General features: G+C 39.8%; 2 protein-coding genes across 9 annotated transcripts in view; both read left to right on the top strand.

Moving 5' to 3' along the window:
- Positions 1-1,796, top strand: part of INPP5D (inositol polyphosphate-5-phosphatase D) — an 87,861-nt gene extending 86,065 nt beyond the window's left edge. For all 4 annotated transcript variants that reach the window (XM_020787423.3, XM_020787425.3, XM_020787426.3 and 1 more), the window contains exon 28: positions 29-1,796. In XM_020787423.3, coding sequence (XP_020643082.3) covers positions 29-31 — 3 coding nt within the window. In that variant the 3' untranslated portion in view covers positions 32-1,796. The remainder of the gene's footprint in view (positions 1-28) is intronic.
- Positions 1,797-14,098: 12,302 nt separating this feature from the next.
- The window catches only part of ATG16L1 (autophagy related 16 like 1), a 36,353-nt gene continuing 32,847 nt past the window's right edge, over positions 14,099-17,604 (top strand). For 3 of the 5 annotated variants that reach the window (XM_020787393.3, XM_020787394.3, XM_020787395.3), the window contains exons 1-3: positions 14,099-14,463; positions 15,085-15,178; positions 16,395-16,500. In XM_020787393.3, coding sequence (XP_020643052.3) covers positions 14,349-14,463; positions 15,085-15,178; positions 16,395-16,500 — 315 coding nt within the window. In that variant the 5' untranslated portion in view covers positions 14,099-14,348. The remainder of the gene's footprint in view (positions 14,464-15,084; positions 15,179-16,394; positions 16,501-17,604) is intronic. The other 2 variants (XM_078389371.1, XM_072995774.2) reach the window with 2 other exon arrangements.

The raw sequence follows: 17,604 nt of genomic DNA on the forward strand, positions 1-17,604 counted from the left end.
GCTGAAGATTTTATTTTTGTCTTTACAGTGAATAGAAATACCACGGATTAGATCCTTGGAAGAGTCTTGAAGGGAATCAACATGGACATTTCCCAGGTTTCATGTTAATATCCTTGTGTCTGGTGCAGAGAGCTATGAATTTGTTAATGTTATAAAAAAAGAGGGAATCTCCATATATGAATATGTATCTTCTGAAATATAATGCAAGACTAATTTAAACCAGCATTCAGCGAGACATCAGAGATCAAAAGCTGTACAGATTAAAAAAGCATAAATCATTTAATGCTTTTTTTTTTGGAAGATCCACAAGTTGTAATTGTTGTCCTTTAACAGGAACACAGCAAGAACATGAAAGAAAATGTATCCTTTGGGAACAAGGTCTATTAGTAATGGATTTTCTGCATTTATGAAAATGTGTTCTTTGAGGCCAAGGTCTATGCTACCAGGTTTTCCTTTCCAATTAGTTTTATATTTTCCTAACTGATAACACAATGGATTCATGCACTCAAGGCATTTGTTTTCCAATAAGTGAACTTATGTGCCAGTACTTTTTCCACTGACTGCATGAAACAAGCTATTCTGGTGTCAACTATGAGAACATGAGACAAATAACCTTACTTTTGGGGTGGGGTAGGTGTACACCTTGAAACATCAGTGGCTAATTTTTGTTTTGCATTGTACAGCTTTGTACTGGTCTCATCTCTACCCATATAGTTATGTTGAGTTGTGGAATTTATGGATATGTCTTCTAGATTGATATTTCCATTCAGCATTTCAGCACCTTTTCTGAAGCTCATCACCAGCACTATGCCAACCAACAGCTCATCTTCCCTTTCTTTCTTCTACCACCTTTCTTCTATATGAGGTACAGTACAGAGTACTGAGAAGCAGCAATAGGAACACATCCTCTTTCCATGTATTTTGTGATCCCCACCACATTCATAACTCTGTGTATTAGAATCCTTCTTTTACCACTAGATTTGTGCTAAGGTACTAAGTGGGTAGCAGTAATAGTAATGTTATGGCATACAACCCAAAACTACTGATCAACCACTATAGCACAAAACCATTTTTAAAGGAAGGTCTGTAATGCAATGAAATATGTAGACAGATCTGGAGGGCAGTGTGACATAGTGAAAGGGCAAGTGGACAGTTACTAAAACAGGAGGAAGAGCGTGAAGAGGGCAGAGTTAAGGTGAAGAACAATGGCAAATAGGAGGATTCACTAAAGGATAGGGCAAGTTCTCAGAAACCAGTTGCAAAATATGAGTGGACTGGAGGTACCAGTATATCCCAGAATGTCCAGAAAATCTAATAAAAATGATCCTCCCATAACTGGATGTAAATATCAGGATGTTCCATTTTAAAATGCTAAACATAATGAGAAGCAGCATAAAACCAGGAATAACTTGGAAAACTACCGATGTGTGGATGAGCCCTGTGGGACTGAGGGGAGACACTCAAGTACAAAACATTTCCTAAGTGCAAAGGCAAGGAAGGTTAGATTAGAGTAACCACTAGATATTTGTCACTCTAGCTGGTTAAATGTCAATTTATTTGTAAAGCAGAACGTCGTATAGGATGTTTTAGTGGCATTTTTCTTAGATTCATGCTGACTTCATTGTACATGAGATCAGATATGTTAAGCTTTGCTTTGTTTTAGGTGACTTTGTCACTTTTATCCACAACTTTGTGATAAAACTGCAGTTTATAATGTCATCTTCTCTGTTCTTCATTGTTTGTTATTAAAATTTTTAAAAAGCATTAATTCTTTATAAAACACAAAAACAAATGTTTATGAATGGTCTGTTTCCTGTGCACTAGTTCAGTGCAGACTTGGATGCTTGTTGCTCAGCTCATTCTATCTCTTTATTGTTTTTCTGTTCTCCAAACCAGCATGAGGAAAGACATAAATGTTTGTACCTAAATAAGATCCTTTATTGACCCACAAGACATCCTGTAGCTATTACCTCCTACTTTGTCAGCAAATATGAAACTGAAGTTACAGAACAGAATGCATCATGAATCTTACAAGAAGAACCACCAGTTATAGTTTCTTATAGTATTCAGAGCAGATAAAAACATGTACTACTTCATACAGTATACAAAACTGTGGATTTTGCTATGACCAGATGTGACAATTGCAGTTCACTTGAATAGTCTTAAAAGGGGATGGGTCAAATTTATAATGTGTATCAATGATTTATTAATTATTTTATTTAAAATATTTTTACCCCACCTTGCTCCTTAAAAAAAGGCATGAGAGAGCCACTGTAGTGGATAGAGAGCTAAACTACACTTCAGAGGACATGGGTTCAAACAGGACAATGGTAAGCTCACTCCTTGAATATCTCTCACATACTCTGAAAACACTGTGAAGATCACTGCAAATCAGAAGTGGCTTGTGGCACAGAACACATGCATTAGTGGCTACACATGTTCACTTTAATTTACTTCCTGTATCAGAGATAGAATGTTTCTGCATACAGTTGCTGGGAAAATATAAGTGGAAGTACTAGTTGTGGACTTCCCATAAGTATCTAATTGATCACTATAGGAGCAGAATGCTGGACTCAACAGGTTCTCGGTCTGCTCCACAAATTTTTCTTATATTTGGACCAAGGGCTCTCTATGCCACTAATTGTTGCTTTTAAAAAAAAACGGATTAGCCTGAAAAAGGTAATAGTCTTGTGACTAATTAGTAGTCCTTCAGAGTATTACTCTTTCATCTGAAATAAAGGTTATCGACAGTCATCGTTCATATTGCATCCTTTCTTCAACCAAATATTAGAGTCCTTTATGAACTGGATCCCAACTTAGGCAACATAAAGGCTGATTTTGGTCCAAAGTAGTCATCTCTGACTGACAGCAAACTCCATTCCAAGGATCAAATTCCACTGCTGCTTTTGCCGCCAGTTCATTTATCCCATTTATTTCCCCACTCAATTACTGAGAGTGCTCAGAAGCAGCTTGTTTCCCATAGACACATTTCTCAACTTTAGCTCAGTTCTTAAAATAGCTGTGTTCTTTTCAGTGTGCTAAATTTCCATGGAGATCCAGCTGTCAGGAATGCTTGATGGTTTTAAGCTACAATATAGAACACACTCTATGTTTATAGAATGCAGCAGCATTCTATAAACATGGTTGCTAACATACATACAGAGCAGAGATCCCTTGTTCAGCCCTCAGCCATTTCCAAATAATCCTACACAACACAAGCATGAGATTTGTTTGCCAGCACTCCAAAAACAGAAACGGTTGCCATATGCAAGAGTCCTGTCCCCAACTTTGTCAGTGATATGTGTGATTACAATTACATCTATTCCATGATCTCTGGGCAGATATGAAACTGAAGAGTTACAGAACAGAATGTACCTATCTATCTAAGGTCCCAACCAGAGTGCTGCTACCCAGGGTTAGTATCCTGTTTGCTGTGAACATGCTGGGGAACAGTTCTGCATGTGGTTTCTCATTCCCCTCTATTTGTATAAGGGTGATAGCCACAAGTGACCACCAATTTGCATATCTACAAACTGGAGATTCACACAGTAGAATCCTCTGTGCATGGAGCTATTACTTTCCACAAAGAAGAAAAAGATACTAGCCCAGTTTCTTAGTATTATATGTCCTGCATATGCCAGGAATACAGGCATGGGGGTGGGGGGAAATCAGATAGCTTCTCCTTAGTTTGGCATTCACTCTAGACCAGCGATTCTCAACCTTTGGGAATCCAGGTGTTCTTGGACTGCAAGTCCCAGAAGCCTTCACTACCAATTGTGCTGGCCAGGGTTTCTGGGAGTTGCAGTCCAAGGCTGCGATCTAGTGTTCTAGTCTAGACAGCCTGCTACATGGATTGAAAAGGCTGCAATTATCATTGTAAGTTTTGTAAACCAAAAGGGAACTAGCAGACTGAAGCATTCTGTACAACTGGACTGTGTGGATCAAAAAATGTTGAAACAGCATTTCTTACTCCCTTTCTAGGATAATGGATGCCTGGTGGGTGGATTGTGTTGTGTAGTTCAGCATTTCTGGAAACTCATTATGGTCCTGCCCACTCAAGATACATCACAATTTCCTGCTCTGAATTTTATTTGCAAAGAGATACCTGCTCCCACTCAGTTTTTCAGCCTTTCCATGTCAATGCTCCCCTGAACCAGGTATCACACTTGACTGTGCAGTTGTAGAGCATGGGGGCGGACTGTCAATGCAGAAGGTTTAGATCAAGGTAGAAGTGGCTTCATTATGCAGTAACAGTTCACATTATAGGTAAAAGAAAAATAGAAATATAAAGTAAAAATAGATAAAAACGTGGTGGCACATTAAAGACTAACTTTTACATTTTTAATGTGAGTTTTCATGGATGAGTCCAATTAATCAGACATAAGATGATGTGGACTTGTCCATGACAGCTCACATTAAAAAATATAAAAATTAATCTTTAAGGTGCCACCACATTTTTGTCTTTTTTTACTTTTTATTTCTATGTTGCTTTTATCTATAACACTTGATTCTTGTTCATGTCCAGGGATGGGGATGGAATAGGACTTCAGTTGGTACTTTTTCCCCCCTCTTCCCCCTTTTTGTCTCTCTGGTCTAGCGTGAAGTATCCAAAGGACCCGAAGAATGAAGCATCATACCAAGCCTGTTTGCAGGTTCCTCCCCAATGGTTAAAGAATGTCTACTACCTAGCGACTGAAGATGATACTGCTAGTTTCAGTCAGATTTTCATTAACTAAAATTAAGTAATCTGCTTTAAAACAAAATAACTGTACGATATATACACTGAGGGTCTCCCTAGTATTCATACCAAATTGCTGTTGTTTAGGTTTCACATTCTGGGACCTATAGCACAAACACATATGTACATGTATTTTTTATTATAATACAGGCTACATCGTACTGAATAAATAATACATATTAGATCCAACTTAGGAAAGTCTAACTAAATTGCAGATGACCTTTGCTAAATGAGACCTACTTCTGAATAACTATTATAAAGAAATCTTAGACATTAGGTCATGCGTGAATCCAGTGTTATATTAAGAACCATGTTGGATCTACACTTTCCAGTTCAGCAGAGAAATTAATAACTATGTAACAGTACAGAAGTTTTCAGGGTTTTTTTTCTAAGTCTTAAAAATTTGAAATGCTTCCATATGAGCCACCTTTATAATTGCTGGTGGACTGATTTTCTAAATTATGTTTAACATTCTACATTTACCCCAAAGCTGTAAAATATACAGGTATAGGATGGGAGATACCTGGCTTGGAAAATTGCACAGCATAACCTGTAACAACTTTGAAAGTTGAATCCAATTATTCCTTTCCCCAAAAAAATCCTAGTTAAACTATCTTCTTGGTTTTAAAGGCAGTCATAAAGAACCCTAATTTCTGAGGGAAGGGGAATTCAACTCACGGCATAAGACACCCACCCATCTTTTCAATTTTTAGTGCTGTTACCTTTTTGATCTACAGCTTCCAGAACCTCTCGGACAGTATGGCCAGTAGTATGGAAAACAAGTAACATTCAGAAAAATAGAAGGAACTGATATAGTTAGATGGCATAACAAAAAACCTAAGAGGGAACATGTGTGCCATCAAGTTTATTCCAACTTATGGATACCCTTTCCAGGGTTTTCCAGGTACAGTATAAAGTACTGTACTCAGAAGTGGTTTACTATTCTCTTCTTCTGGGGGTGCTCTGGGGCCGTGCAGCTTGCCCAAACCTGTACAGACTGGCTCTCCTCCCAGAAGGCACACTGAGGAATTGAAGACCTAATCTCTGTCTCCACAGCCAGGTACCCAACTCAATGAGCTAACCAGAAAACACTATTAACAAGACTCCTCAAATACTCCTCGGAAGGCTATCACAGAGAAGAGAACAAAGTCCGTCCATTCCCCCCCACCCCCCACTATCCCTGAGGGCTGCAGCAGATATACTGGGTTTAAAGCACAAGGTAATAAGATTCTGGCTGAATGTTGTAAGAAAAGACCATGTGAGTCCTTTGGCAATGGAATCAATTACCTAAATCTACAACTATGAAAGGCACTGAATTTATCCAAATAGAGCAGGAGATCTATCAGCCTCATGAAGAAACTTGCACAGGTATAAAGAGTTAGTAGGCTCCCTCTCAGTGAAGGTCTTGAATCAGGCATTAATGTGATTTAAATCAAATCCATGCTAGAACATGGTACGTAAAATGCAGCTATTCAACAATTCCCAGGGAAGATATCGTCGCTATATGTAGAGTTCTCTTGCTGCCCTTTCCCTGCATTGCCTTCAACACTGTCTGCATCCTCAAACCTGGAGATGCTAATATTGGTGGTGCCATTTGATCCCAATGACTGATTAGGCTGGGCTGGAGAATTTGTGGCCCTCAAAGTTTGCTGGACTACAGTATCCATCATCCTTCTCTTTAAGGAGAAAGGCAGGGTAATTAAATAAAATAACCAAATAAATGCCTATATTGTAATAGTCAAGATTCAAAGTAGTCAGTAAGGGGGGGGGAACATGCTCTCCACCTCCATTTTAGACTGCATGTTGCCAAAAGATCAAAGTGGTTGAATTTCCTGCAGAGCAGTACATGCTTTATGGTACACTTGCATCAGCCATTTATTGTACTAAACACCCATTAAACTGTCATGTATTGTGGCTCTGCTGTGCAAGATGGTGATCCAGCTTTTGTGGAGCTCTCAGAGAGCTATTTATAAACTCTGAGTCATGCTCCTTGAAATGGTGTTCTTTCCCCACCTATTAAAAATTAGAAATATCATTAATTCCTACAAAAGCTACTGCATGCACTAACTGTTCTACTTCTTGGGGGAAATGAACATTTGCCAATCCTCAGGGATCCAGTGGCAGCCCAAATATTCCTATCAATACATTATTTTAGGCTGCAGTCCTGTATTTACTTACCAGCAATAAAGTTCCATTCAACTCAGTTGGGTAGTCATGTCTCAGATTGCACTGCACACCAGTTTAGGATTCCAGAGTTAAGCAGCTGTCCCTACAGCATACAAACTAGGTCTTTTAAAAAATGATTAACCTTTCAATCCCAATATGACTCCTACCTTATGACTCCCACCTTTTAAATGCATGTATTCCCATTTAAAAGGGAATAGTATGACAAGTATGTATTAGACTGTGAAAGGCAGACTAACACAAACCAGACGGAAGAATGAAAAACATAGACAATCTGCTTTGTACAGTGGGGCTTTCTCCCACATAAACATATGTAGAATTGGAACCTTCATTTTACACAAGAGGTTGTAAACAGGTACCCCCTCACTACCAACGATGCTGGCTAGGGTTATGTCTAACACTGTCTGCACAATCACACATTCACCACTTGTTTTAAAGATTTTCTCTACAATTTGGACCTTGATTTCAAGTGTGCACATACATAGCTTGAGAGTTCACAATTTTTAAAGCCAAAAAGTAGACCAACCAGGACTCTAGTGATTCCACCAGACAGATGGAACTTTTTACCTCTGAAATTCTTTTAGAATTCTAATATGGTCATCTCTTGGAAACAGCATAAAATAAAGTCTTGCTATTTAACTCAAACCTGAGTGCTCACTGGCAGAACAGATCCTGAAGCTGAGGCTTCAATACTTTCGCCATCTCATGAGAAGAGAAATTTTCTTAGAAAAGACCCTGATTTTGGGAAAGAGTGAAGGAAAGAGGAGAAGGGGACGACAAAGGACAAGATGGTTGGACAGTGTCATCGAAACTACCAACATGAATTTGACCAAACTCCGGGAGGCTGTGGAAGACAGGAGAGCCTGGCGTGCTCTGGTCCATGGGGTCACAAAGAGTCAGACACGGCTTAATGACTAAACAACAGCATTTATTTCAAAAAGATGGGGCTAGCAAAAGATTAACAGCCAGCCATGCTAGATCAAACCAGCATTCTCTCCCCAGAGTGGCTAACCAGGCGTAGATTGTTTAAGCTGACATTTTATTTTACCTTAAATGATTTAGCATTGTCAATTTTTTAAATGCAAGATATAAATACAAATTGTTATTTTATCATCAAGGAAGGATTGCTGTTTTAGGTCATCCTCTTTTTGTTACATTTAGAGAAAGTTCCTTCAATTTGCTGTTCCTGAAGGAAGATTTATTAGTAAACTGCCTGTTACACTTTAGTTTCACACCTCTGTGCAGTTTTAAAGACAATTATTATCTCATAACTTTTAATCTTATATAGAATACAGTATTTTATGAGAGATTGTGTCATTTTGAAACTGTGAACGCTCACATAACCAGGAGCTGTGCCTGGATGCTGTGACGGTTTGCATGATAGCTAATCAAAACTGGCTCCTGGAAAGACAGAGGCCCTATTCATAGGTTATTTCTGAGTTTAGAATCATTTTGCATGGGGTTTTACTCTGCCCACAGTGGCAGGAACCCAGCTGGGGGATGCTGTTGGATTTAGCTCTAGCATTATGAAATACAGTACTGTAATATGAAATGCTTTATGTAGCATGGTGTCTGGCTCCATCTACTGGCCAGTTCTGGTAACTTCATTGTTAAAAATATGTATTTTGAAGATTTTTATTTTAATATTTTCAGACAGTGGATAAGTGAATCCTGTGAATAAGGGAGTCGTATTGTATTTTGTCTGTTGTAATGAATTCTGGGAAGCTACCCTTGGGCTTGGTTTGGATGCTGCTACTAGTGCAGAATACAGCAGCCGAGTCTCTCACTAGGTACTGCTCAGTACTGAGCCAAGATCAAAGTTTTACATATCAAGGAAATCTTTCCCCATATGGGCTATTTCAGTCTTTACACTCTAAGCAATGGTTTCCAACCTAAGAGGAAGGCTTCACTTACGGAAGCTCATTTGGTTGTGGTACAAAGGAGGGCCCCGTGTCTTGTGATGCCCTCTTGTGGTGAAATTAGACAGGATCGCTGTCTCTTCTGTCGTACAAACATAATTGTTTACTTGGGCTTTTTCTTAATTGTTCTTCTGCTTACTAGTTACCCTGGTTTTTAATTAATTGTTTTTAATTAATTTTATTTTCCTGCATTATTTTGAGCTACTGGTTTTACTATATGTTACTACTGTAAACATTTTAAAGTTTTTTTAATTAAAAGCCATATGAAAGTGTTCTTAAATAAATAAAATGAAATAAATATTCAGACTCTGAACAACCACTAAAGCAAACACAGAATAATAAAACTGTAGCATTGGCAGTACTCCTAAGAGTCACATAATCCAATAATTTACAATGACAGGAATCCACAGCTAAAACATCCTTAAAAGATGGATACCTACTGTACATTCTGCCTAAAAGTCTCAATGGAAGAAAAGTCTTTCAGAGGTAGTCTGGGTCACTGTTAAACTATTAATGTCAGGATAGAAGCATGGAACTGACATTTTATTTCTTTATGTTTGTTATGTGTTGTCAAGTCAGAAACAACTTGTAGCAACCCTCATAAGGTTTTTCAAGGTAAGTGAGATATTTAAGGAATGATTTTACTAGTTCCCCATCCCCAGTGAGCTTCCATGGCTGAGTGGTATCCATATAAAACAGGGGTCTCCAAACATTTTACCCTGAGGGCCAGACTGGATACTTTCAAAATCTTAGAGGACTGAAGGAACAGGAACATGTGCCTGCCTGCACCCACCCCTGCCCACCTGCGCATGCAGACACATGCATGCAACCCCCCTACAGATGCCTCCACACGCATGCATGGATGCTCCCCTGCCCACAGAACTGGCTGGATAAAACAGCAAGGCAGGCCAGATGTGGCACGTGGGCCATAGTTTGGAGACCCTGATATAAAATATGCAATAGGCAAGATATACCTCTCTCCAACCCTCTCATGGAAGCAGCTTCTAGAGAAACTGGCCATGGGGAAAAGGGGACTGTTGGTTCTGCTGGATTTCTCAATAGCTTTTGATACAATTGACCTCCTGGCCCATCTCTGTGGGATGGGGCTTGGAAACACTGTTTTACAGTGGCTCTATCCTTCGTGAAGAACCCAGAAGGTAGTGCTGGGGGACTCCTGTTCAACACCCTGGCCACTGGACTGTGGAGTCCCTCAAGGTTCTGTTATGTTTCCTATGTTATTTAACATCTACATGAAACCACTGGAAGAGACTGTCCAGAGACGGGGGGCTTGGGGTCACTAGTATGTAGATGATACCCAACTCTCTCTCTCCTTGCCATCTAAATTTGAGGAAACTGTTTTGGCTTTAGGGTTTTATAGGTTAGAACCAGCACTCTGAATTGTGCCGAGAAAGGGCCCAACATTGTCTGATGTCAGTAATGGACTGAATGAGGATGAATAAACTGAAACTAAATCCAGATAAAACAGAGGTGCTCCTGGTCAGTCAAAAGGCAGATCAAGGAACAAGCATGCTGCCCTCTGAAAACAAAGATGCTCAACTTTGCAGTGCCTCTGGATTCATATCTGAATTTGGATGTCCAGGTTTCAGCACTGGCCAGCAGTGTATTTACATAATTAAAACTAATGTTCCAGCTACACCCATTTCTGGAGAGGTCTAATCTAGCCACAGTGACACAAAACTTAGTTATATCCTGTCTGGATTACTGTAACACACTCTACATGCAGCTATTGAAAGTATCAGGAAACTTCAGTGAGCCGCAGCATTCAGATTGCTAACTGGTGCTGGTCACAGGGATCGCATAACCTGTTACAGCAGCTCCACTGGCTGCCGAGTTGTTTCTGGGCACAATTCAAAGTGCTGGTTCTAATCTATAAAGCCCTAATCGGCTTGGGCCCAAGCTATCTCAAGGACTGTACATATCTTCCTTTATGATCCTGCTTGAGTGTTACGATAATCAAGAGAGGCTTTTATCTTGGTCCTGCTACCTTCCCAGATGTGTCTGGTAGATATATGAGAGGGGGCTGTCCCCATCTTTTTTGTCCTTCTACAAGCAGGCATATACCTTTTTCTTCAGGCAAATTTTCCCTGACTGAACGGCTGCCATGCAGTGTTTTTAAAATGGATTGTTGTAGCTTACACAATGAATGTTATTTTGGCATTGCTTATGTTTTTTTAGTGTGGTATTCGTTTTATTATTTTTAGTATTTGTATACCTATTGTTGTTAGCTTTAAATACTATATTTTAATGATGCAAGCCACCTTGGGCTCTTTTAGAGGAGAAAAGCAGGGGAAAATATTTAAAATAAATAACCCAAGAATGGCAGCCAGAATCCTGATATTTATCCATGTCAGCAAAAGCCAGATACATAACTCATAGCAGGAAATTGCCACTCATTAAGGAGTAAAGACTTGTATTTTTTGTTGCACATTAGATCACATGACTGGAGCATGACAAGAAATACGAGCTTCAATTCCTTAACGTGTGTCAAATTACTCTTGTCGTTTACATAGTTTGATTTACACCAGTGTATGTAAGTAACAGGACTCTGGTCAAATAAGGCAGACAAATGAAATAAATGAAACTTTTCAGAAAGACAAGATACATAGAAAGTATCTGACCTAAATAAGGAAAAGATAGTTGGAGTACACTTTAATTTCATTCTGTCTTTCATGGCAGCTCTGTGATGTAGGTTTAATAATGGAAGTCATTGTGTTTGCTTCACTTTCCTGGTAAATCAACCTAAATTAATTTATTCCACTCATCCCAGTTGGAGAATAGCATTTTAAAAACATTCTTCAAAATAGATCAATTTTTAAAAGGAACAAAATGTTTATGACTGTTACCCTATTGACTTACGTGGCATTAAGTCCCACTGAATATCCCGAGTCTAGGCTACACTACGGAACCTTAATTACACAAAGGGAGACAGAAATAGCTGCTTTCACTCAATAGGCTGATCTCTGAGTTGAACTCCGAGGCCAGTGTCCTAGAGAGCTTCAAAACAGCAGTAAGGTACGATCATGCTGCTTTTGCAAATATTGCTGCTGGCAAGTGGAAGGCAGATTTTCTCAATGGAGATCCCAGCTTGTGCAAAACCACAGTTTATACAAGTAAGACAATTCCACATTACTATACTGATAAGAGTTTCCATTTAGTGGAAACATATTAAGTTATTGGCCTGAGTCTCCATGGGAGCCCATGGTCCTCCAGATGTTAGATTCCATTTCCTTTCAGCACACTTGGCTACTGGCCATGGACAATATCTGGAAAACAACAACAACACACACACACCCAAGTGTTATGAGGAGGAAAATATGAGAACAAGCATGTTTTTGAAGCAAATGGGGCTCAAGTAAAATAAACAAAACATGACTATCATTAGCATGCAACCCAGCACAAGTTAAATGGAGAGTGCTTAGTAAAGGTTTGTCCATTGTGACAAATGGAGCAGTGGTCCATCTCAGCCTTAGACTACCCTCTGATCTATGCCCTCCTTTGCCAACAATGCTCCTCTACATTCTACATAGGAAAAACAGGACAATATCTGTGCCAAATAATTAATGGACATAAATCAGACATCAGAACTGACAAGACATAGAAACCTGTTTCAGGACATTTCAGTCTACCTGGACACTCTTTATAGAATCTGAAAGTTGCAATTCTGGAAAATAAATACAGTACTACAGAACAATACTTCAAAAGGAAACAGCTGAAATAAAATATAAAGGAATGCTGGGAACCCATTTGAAAGGGTTAAATATCAAAGGTTCTTAAATAAACTCTGCTGTTGTTATCCACAAACCGGTGTTCCCTTACTACAAAACCATTGTCACTTTATACAGAACAAGGCTTCAAAGGGGGGAAAACACTTAAAAGGACTGAACACCAATCAAGGATCTAAAGTCGTTACTAAGTGTGAAATGCCCCACTCGTTCACACAATTTGCAACGTGTGTCTTCTACACTAACCAACCATTGTCAATTTGTCCATCTCTATCCCCTTTCACTGGGGCCATATATAAATATTTGCCATATAGTCTCTCTCTTATGACGGAGGAGACTTGATCCACAAAAGCTCACATTAAAATATAGCAGCTAGTCTTGAAGGTTGCCACCACATTTTCATCTCTCGTTTTTCGTGGTTTTTTTTGTTTCTTGTCTGATACTGTATGCTCACACAGACTAACATGGCTACCACTTCAAAAACTTTCTTCTCCACATTTCTTTTAGTAGAAATCATGCGTGAAAGAAAAAAGAAGATATTCCTAACGTTAAGATTCAAGGCTCGCTTCCAGCTTCTGCATACATTTCTAATTTACTCCAGGTTAATGTTAACGAAGTTCCGCCAGAGGGAAAAGCACTGACCGAACCAGTCAAATATCATTTTTAAAGCCCCGTTTATTTCAGAGGGAGAGGAAAAACCCTGTTACAGAAACGCAACCTGGTGTACGTTTGCAAAATTTGTTATATTTGTTATGTTTTTATGTTGTAAGCCGCCTAGAGTGGTCGAAATGACCAGATAGGCGGGGGTATAAATAAATAAATAAATAAATAAATAAATAAATAAATAAATAAAATAAATAAAATAAATAAAATAAATAAAATAAAAAAATCTCTTTTGCCTAACATGCTTTGGGCATCTCTCTAAGATGGCGACTGCGGGGCACCTCTACCCAACATCTCTGCACCAGCTTTTAGGGCCCAGCGGGTGGTGGTGGTGTTTGTTGTTGTTTCCCTCTCGTGGTTGCTTCTTCTCGCCGTCGTTTGGCGAAGCCCTTCACCGCAGCCATTTTCTAAAGGGCTGGCCAGCGAACTCGCCAAACGGTAAACCTTGCGCTAAATAAAAGTCAGGACGAGAGACCTGCCGGCCGCCTCAAGGGCGGCAGCAACAACCATGAAGGAACCGTGACTACCGTGCGGTTCAAGGTCCAGCGGATAGGCAAACCCGAAGGCTTCGTCGTCAGGCGCTGGGAGCCGCTGCGTGACGTCATGAGTCCGCGACTGAGGGAAGGAAGGCCCCTCGGCGTTAGTATGCGACTTGGAGCGAACTAGTGCCCGAAGGAAGTTGCTGTGGGACTGGGATGGGGGCCGCGGCCCGGCGGAGGGGTGGTGAAACGGTTCTGCTGACGAGCCGCGCTCCCAGCCGCCTGCCTGCTCCTTGAGGATCCGCGAGGAGACTCTTCGTGCTTCTCCTCCTTTCCCGCCAGTGGGCCCGGGTCGGCTTAGGATGTCTGGGCGGCTTTCCTCCCTTATCCGTTCCCTCCAGCCTGCCCTGTGGACTTTTCAGTGTTTCCCGTTTGCATTTCCTTCTCCTTCCCGCCCTTGATTAGGCTGCCAGGCCCGTTTGGCTGGTTCTGCCACCCCACCCACCGACCCCACTCCGCCTAGCTGCCTCAAGGGTCAGCGTTCCGCTCTCTTAAGACTCCTTGTTGGAGGTGGAGGCTCAGGTCTTCGTCGGCGTGCCAAGGAGGACCGATCTTTGGTAAGATGTCTTCGGGACACAAAACAGGGAGCTTCCCCGCCTGGAAGCGGCACATCCTGGATGAACTGAAGAGGCGGGATCGGCTACAAAGGCAGGCTTTTGAAGAGATCATCTTACAATGTGAGCAGTGGTGTGGAGGGATCACTTCAAGGATTTCAGCTGCATTTGGAGGGTGGTGTCAAGAACACTACATAGCATGGCTTTAGATGTAACGGTTGTGAGGCTCTAGGCAAAGTATGTTAGCATTCCTTGCTTCTGGAATCTGGGCTCTCCTCAGCTTCTTGGGGATTCTGGCTTGGTTCTCTCTGGAATTTCAATACAATGGGTTGGGTTGTTTTTTAAAAGAGTTAGAAGTTGGGAGTTTTTGTTGATTAATAACAACATAGTTCCTCTTCCATTCTTGTACTTTATAGGTGCACATCTTAATGTGTTTAACTAGTGTTGTTAGTAGTTGAGGAAGCTGCTGATTAATAGTCTCAAATTTAATTGCTTTGTCATTGTACTTTTGCCTTTGATCTGGTTTGTGTGGAAGCAGCAGCCCAGGAGGAAACTATACCTCCAGTTCTCCTTTGAAAAAGCCTTGGTTAGTCTCCTACAACAGAGCAAGCAGTACGTAGCTTATTTTCTGCTCTGTTTGCACAGCATAAATGTTGCCAGTAATCTAACTACTGGGAGACAACATTGATGGGAATCTCTTTTTTGTCTTTGCTCTGTTCTTAAATAAATATTTCATCCTGTCAGATAATAAGCTCCTGGAGAAGTCAGATTTCCATACAGTGCTGGCAGACAAACTACAAGTGGAAAAGTATGACTTACCAAGTCGGCATGAAATCAGGTAGTTGTTGAATCTGTTCTCATGGTGCTGATGATTATGCTTGTGGTGTAATTTCTTTCATGCTAGCAGTGTAGGATGATCTCTTTCTTTTGTGTAATTGTTAAAACAATTACTGTACTGGTAACTGTTATGATACCTAGTGCCTACACTCTGTATTTTCTTGGAAGTAATTTGTTCTCATTTCTATTGACCTTAGTAAGGTCACCATTCTGTTACATTGCTAAGTCAAAGACAATTGCATACATTCTGATTGGCTCACTGTCATACTTGTTAAATGGATTATGTGATCATTTATACAACAGGGGAAGTGTGCCCAAAGTCTGACTCTTGCCCAGTTTCTCTTGCAATTTGAACAGGATATGAGCCTCTATGTGTAAATTATTGCATGCCATATTATAGAGATAATAGAGTTTAAAAGGTGACCATGCTTTCTGAAGTTTAGTGTATAAGATAGGATATGTGTATGTGGTGTGTAAGGGGAATGGATGTATGCTGTGCTTTACATCCACAGAAAATGCGAGCAAAGAGATAAATCCAGTCACAACTAAAGTAGTTACCAAAGTGAGTGCTTTCCTTAGTGATCTGAAGACTAAATAGATTATTCCTTTATATCAGAGACAGCAACTGAAGCACTCCAATTTTTTAACTTCAGTTTCTGTCTTTCTTTATTAGTATTAAATGGATGCACATGAAATATAGTCAAAATCAAGAATCAATTAAAATGTCAAGACAGTCAGATTATTTTTGTCCAGAAGTAGTCAGTGCTTGAGGTGTGTGCAGAAACTTTTCCTCTACTTTAGCCCCTCATCCAGGGGGTCTGTGAAACGTGCGAGTTCAGTGCTGTTCTTGTGCAACACTTCTGAAGTGAAGTATTTGCTGGTGCACACCGTTGCCCAGGAGATACCCAAATGAAATCTTAATGCTTTTTCACTCTTTGAGGAGACTCCTTCTGTGTCCTGTTATTGCTCGCCATTGGCTGTATTAGTCATAGCTAATAGGAGTTACAGTCCGAAACTCACTGTGCAGTGCCACAAGTGCCTAGCTCTCTTTTAAACAAGAACTGGTAATTACTTAATGACAATTCCTTAATGATATCAAAGTGAAAATGGAGAATTAAAGTTCAGGGATTGTACTGTTTATTGTAGTTAGGATGCAATCCTGTATGAATTCAAGAAAAAAATGGAGTTTTCCTTTCTCATTCTCTGTAAAATCCCAGTCCAGGACATGACGGGGCAAGAAATGATGCTCATTTGCAAGAAATAGCCCAGCTGAGAATCAAACATCAAGAGGAACTAACCGAGTTGCACAAGAAACGTGGTGAGGTTAGGAACACCCTTTTTACCTATCAGTGTGTATTATTTCAAGAGTACTTTTCTGTGGTGGTGCAGAGATAACATACATATATATTGATATGTGTTTCTGTTGACCCTGGAATTCAACAATTTAAAAGCTGCTGTCTGGAGGGAATTTTGATGTATTGGAAATCCAATGATCAAGTTACTCTTGTAGCTTTGAATTTTTGTTGCTATAAAATAGCTTAAAACACAATGTTGTAGACACAAAAGCATGGGTTATATTTTCATTTCAGTGCTTGTTTATTGTGTTAATTTGAGAGCTTGTTTATTGTGTTATTCTGAGAACTAAGACATGTCTTTTCTGCATTTTTCAAGTTTGTTCTGTATTTATAATGAAAGTATAGGATAGACCAAATTTAAACTGGAACTAACACCAAATTTAAATTAGAGTTAATTAGTACAGTATAAGCATTCAATTAAAACATGTCATCCTTGTTGTTTTTAATTTTAGTATTCCTTTATAGTGGTGTTTAATTTAGATGTGGGGTGTATTCATTGGTTACTTTTTGTGTACTAATACTGTTGTGTTGTTATAATGACAGTATAGATGTATTTAAGAGAAAATAACAAAAGTTCTGATGGCATTGTTAGAGTGACAGCTTTATTAGTAGTAGTAGTAGTAGTTTTATTTATATGCCACATTTCTTCCAACAAGGCACCCAAAGTGGCTCACAACATTAAAATTCACACAGTTTAAAAACACAATACAGTGGTGCCTCGCATTGCAACATTAATTCGTTCCAGCGAAATTGCTATAGAACGAAAACATCGTAATGCAAAAAGAAAAAACCCATTGAAATGCATTAAAACCTGTTTAATGCGTTCCAAAGGGCTGCAAACTCACCGACCAGCGAAGATCCTCCATAGGGCGGCCATTTGCGCTGCCTGTGCAGCGAGGAATCCGTCCCAGAAAACAGCGGGGGGGATTTTGTTTACCCGGCGGCCATTTTGAAACTGCTTATCAGCTGTTGGAAAACGTCGTTTTGTGAAGAATCAGTTCCCGAAGCAGGGAACCGATCATCGCAAAGTGAAATTCCCCCATAGGAAACATCATTTTGCGATCACAAAAAG

Source organism: Pogona vitticeps, chromosome 3 (assembly GCF_051106095.1).
Source record: "Pogona vitticeps strain Pit_001003342236 chromosome 3, PviZW2.1, whole genome shotgun sequence".
Lineage (NCBI taxonomy): Eukaryota > Metazoa > Chordata > Lepidosauria > Squamata > Agamidae > Pogona > Pogona vitticeps.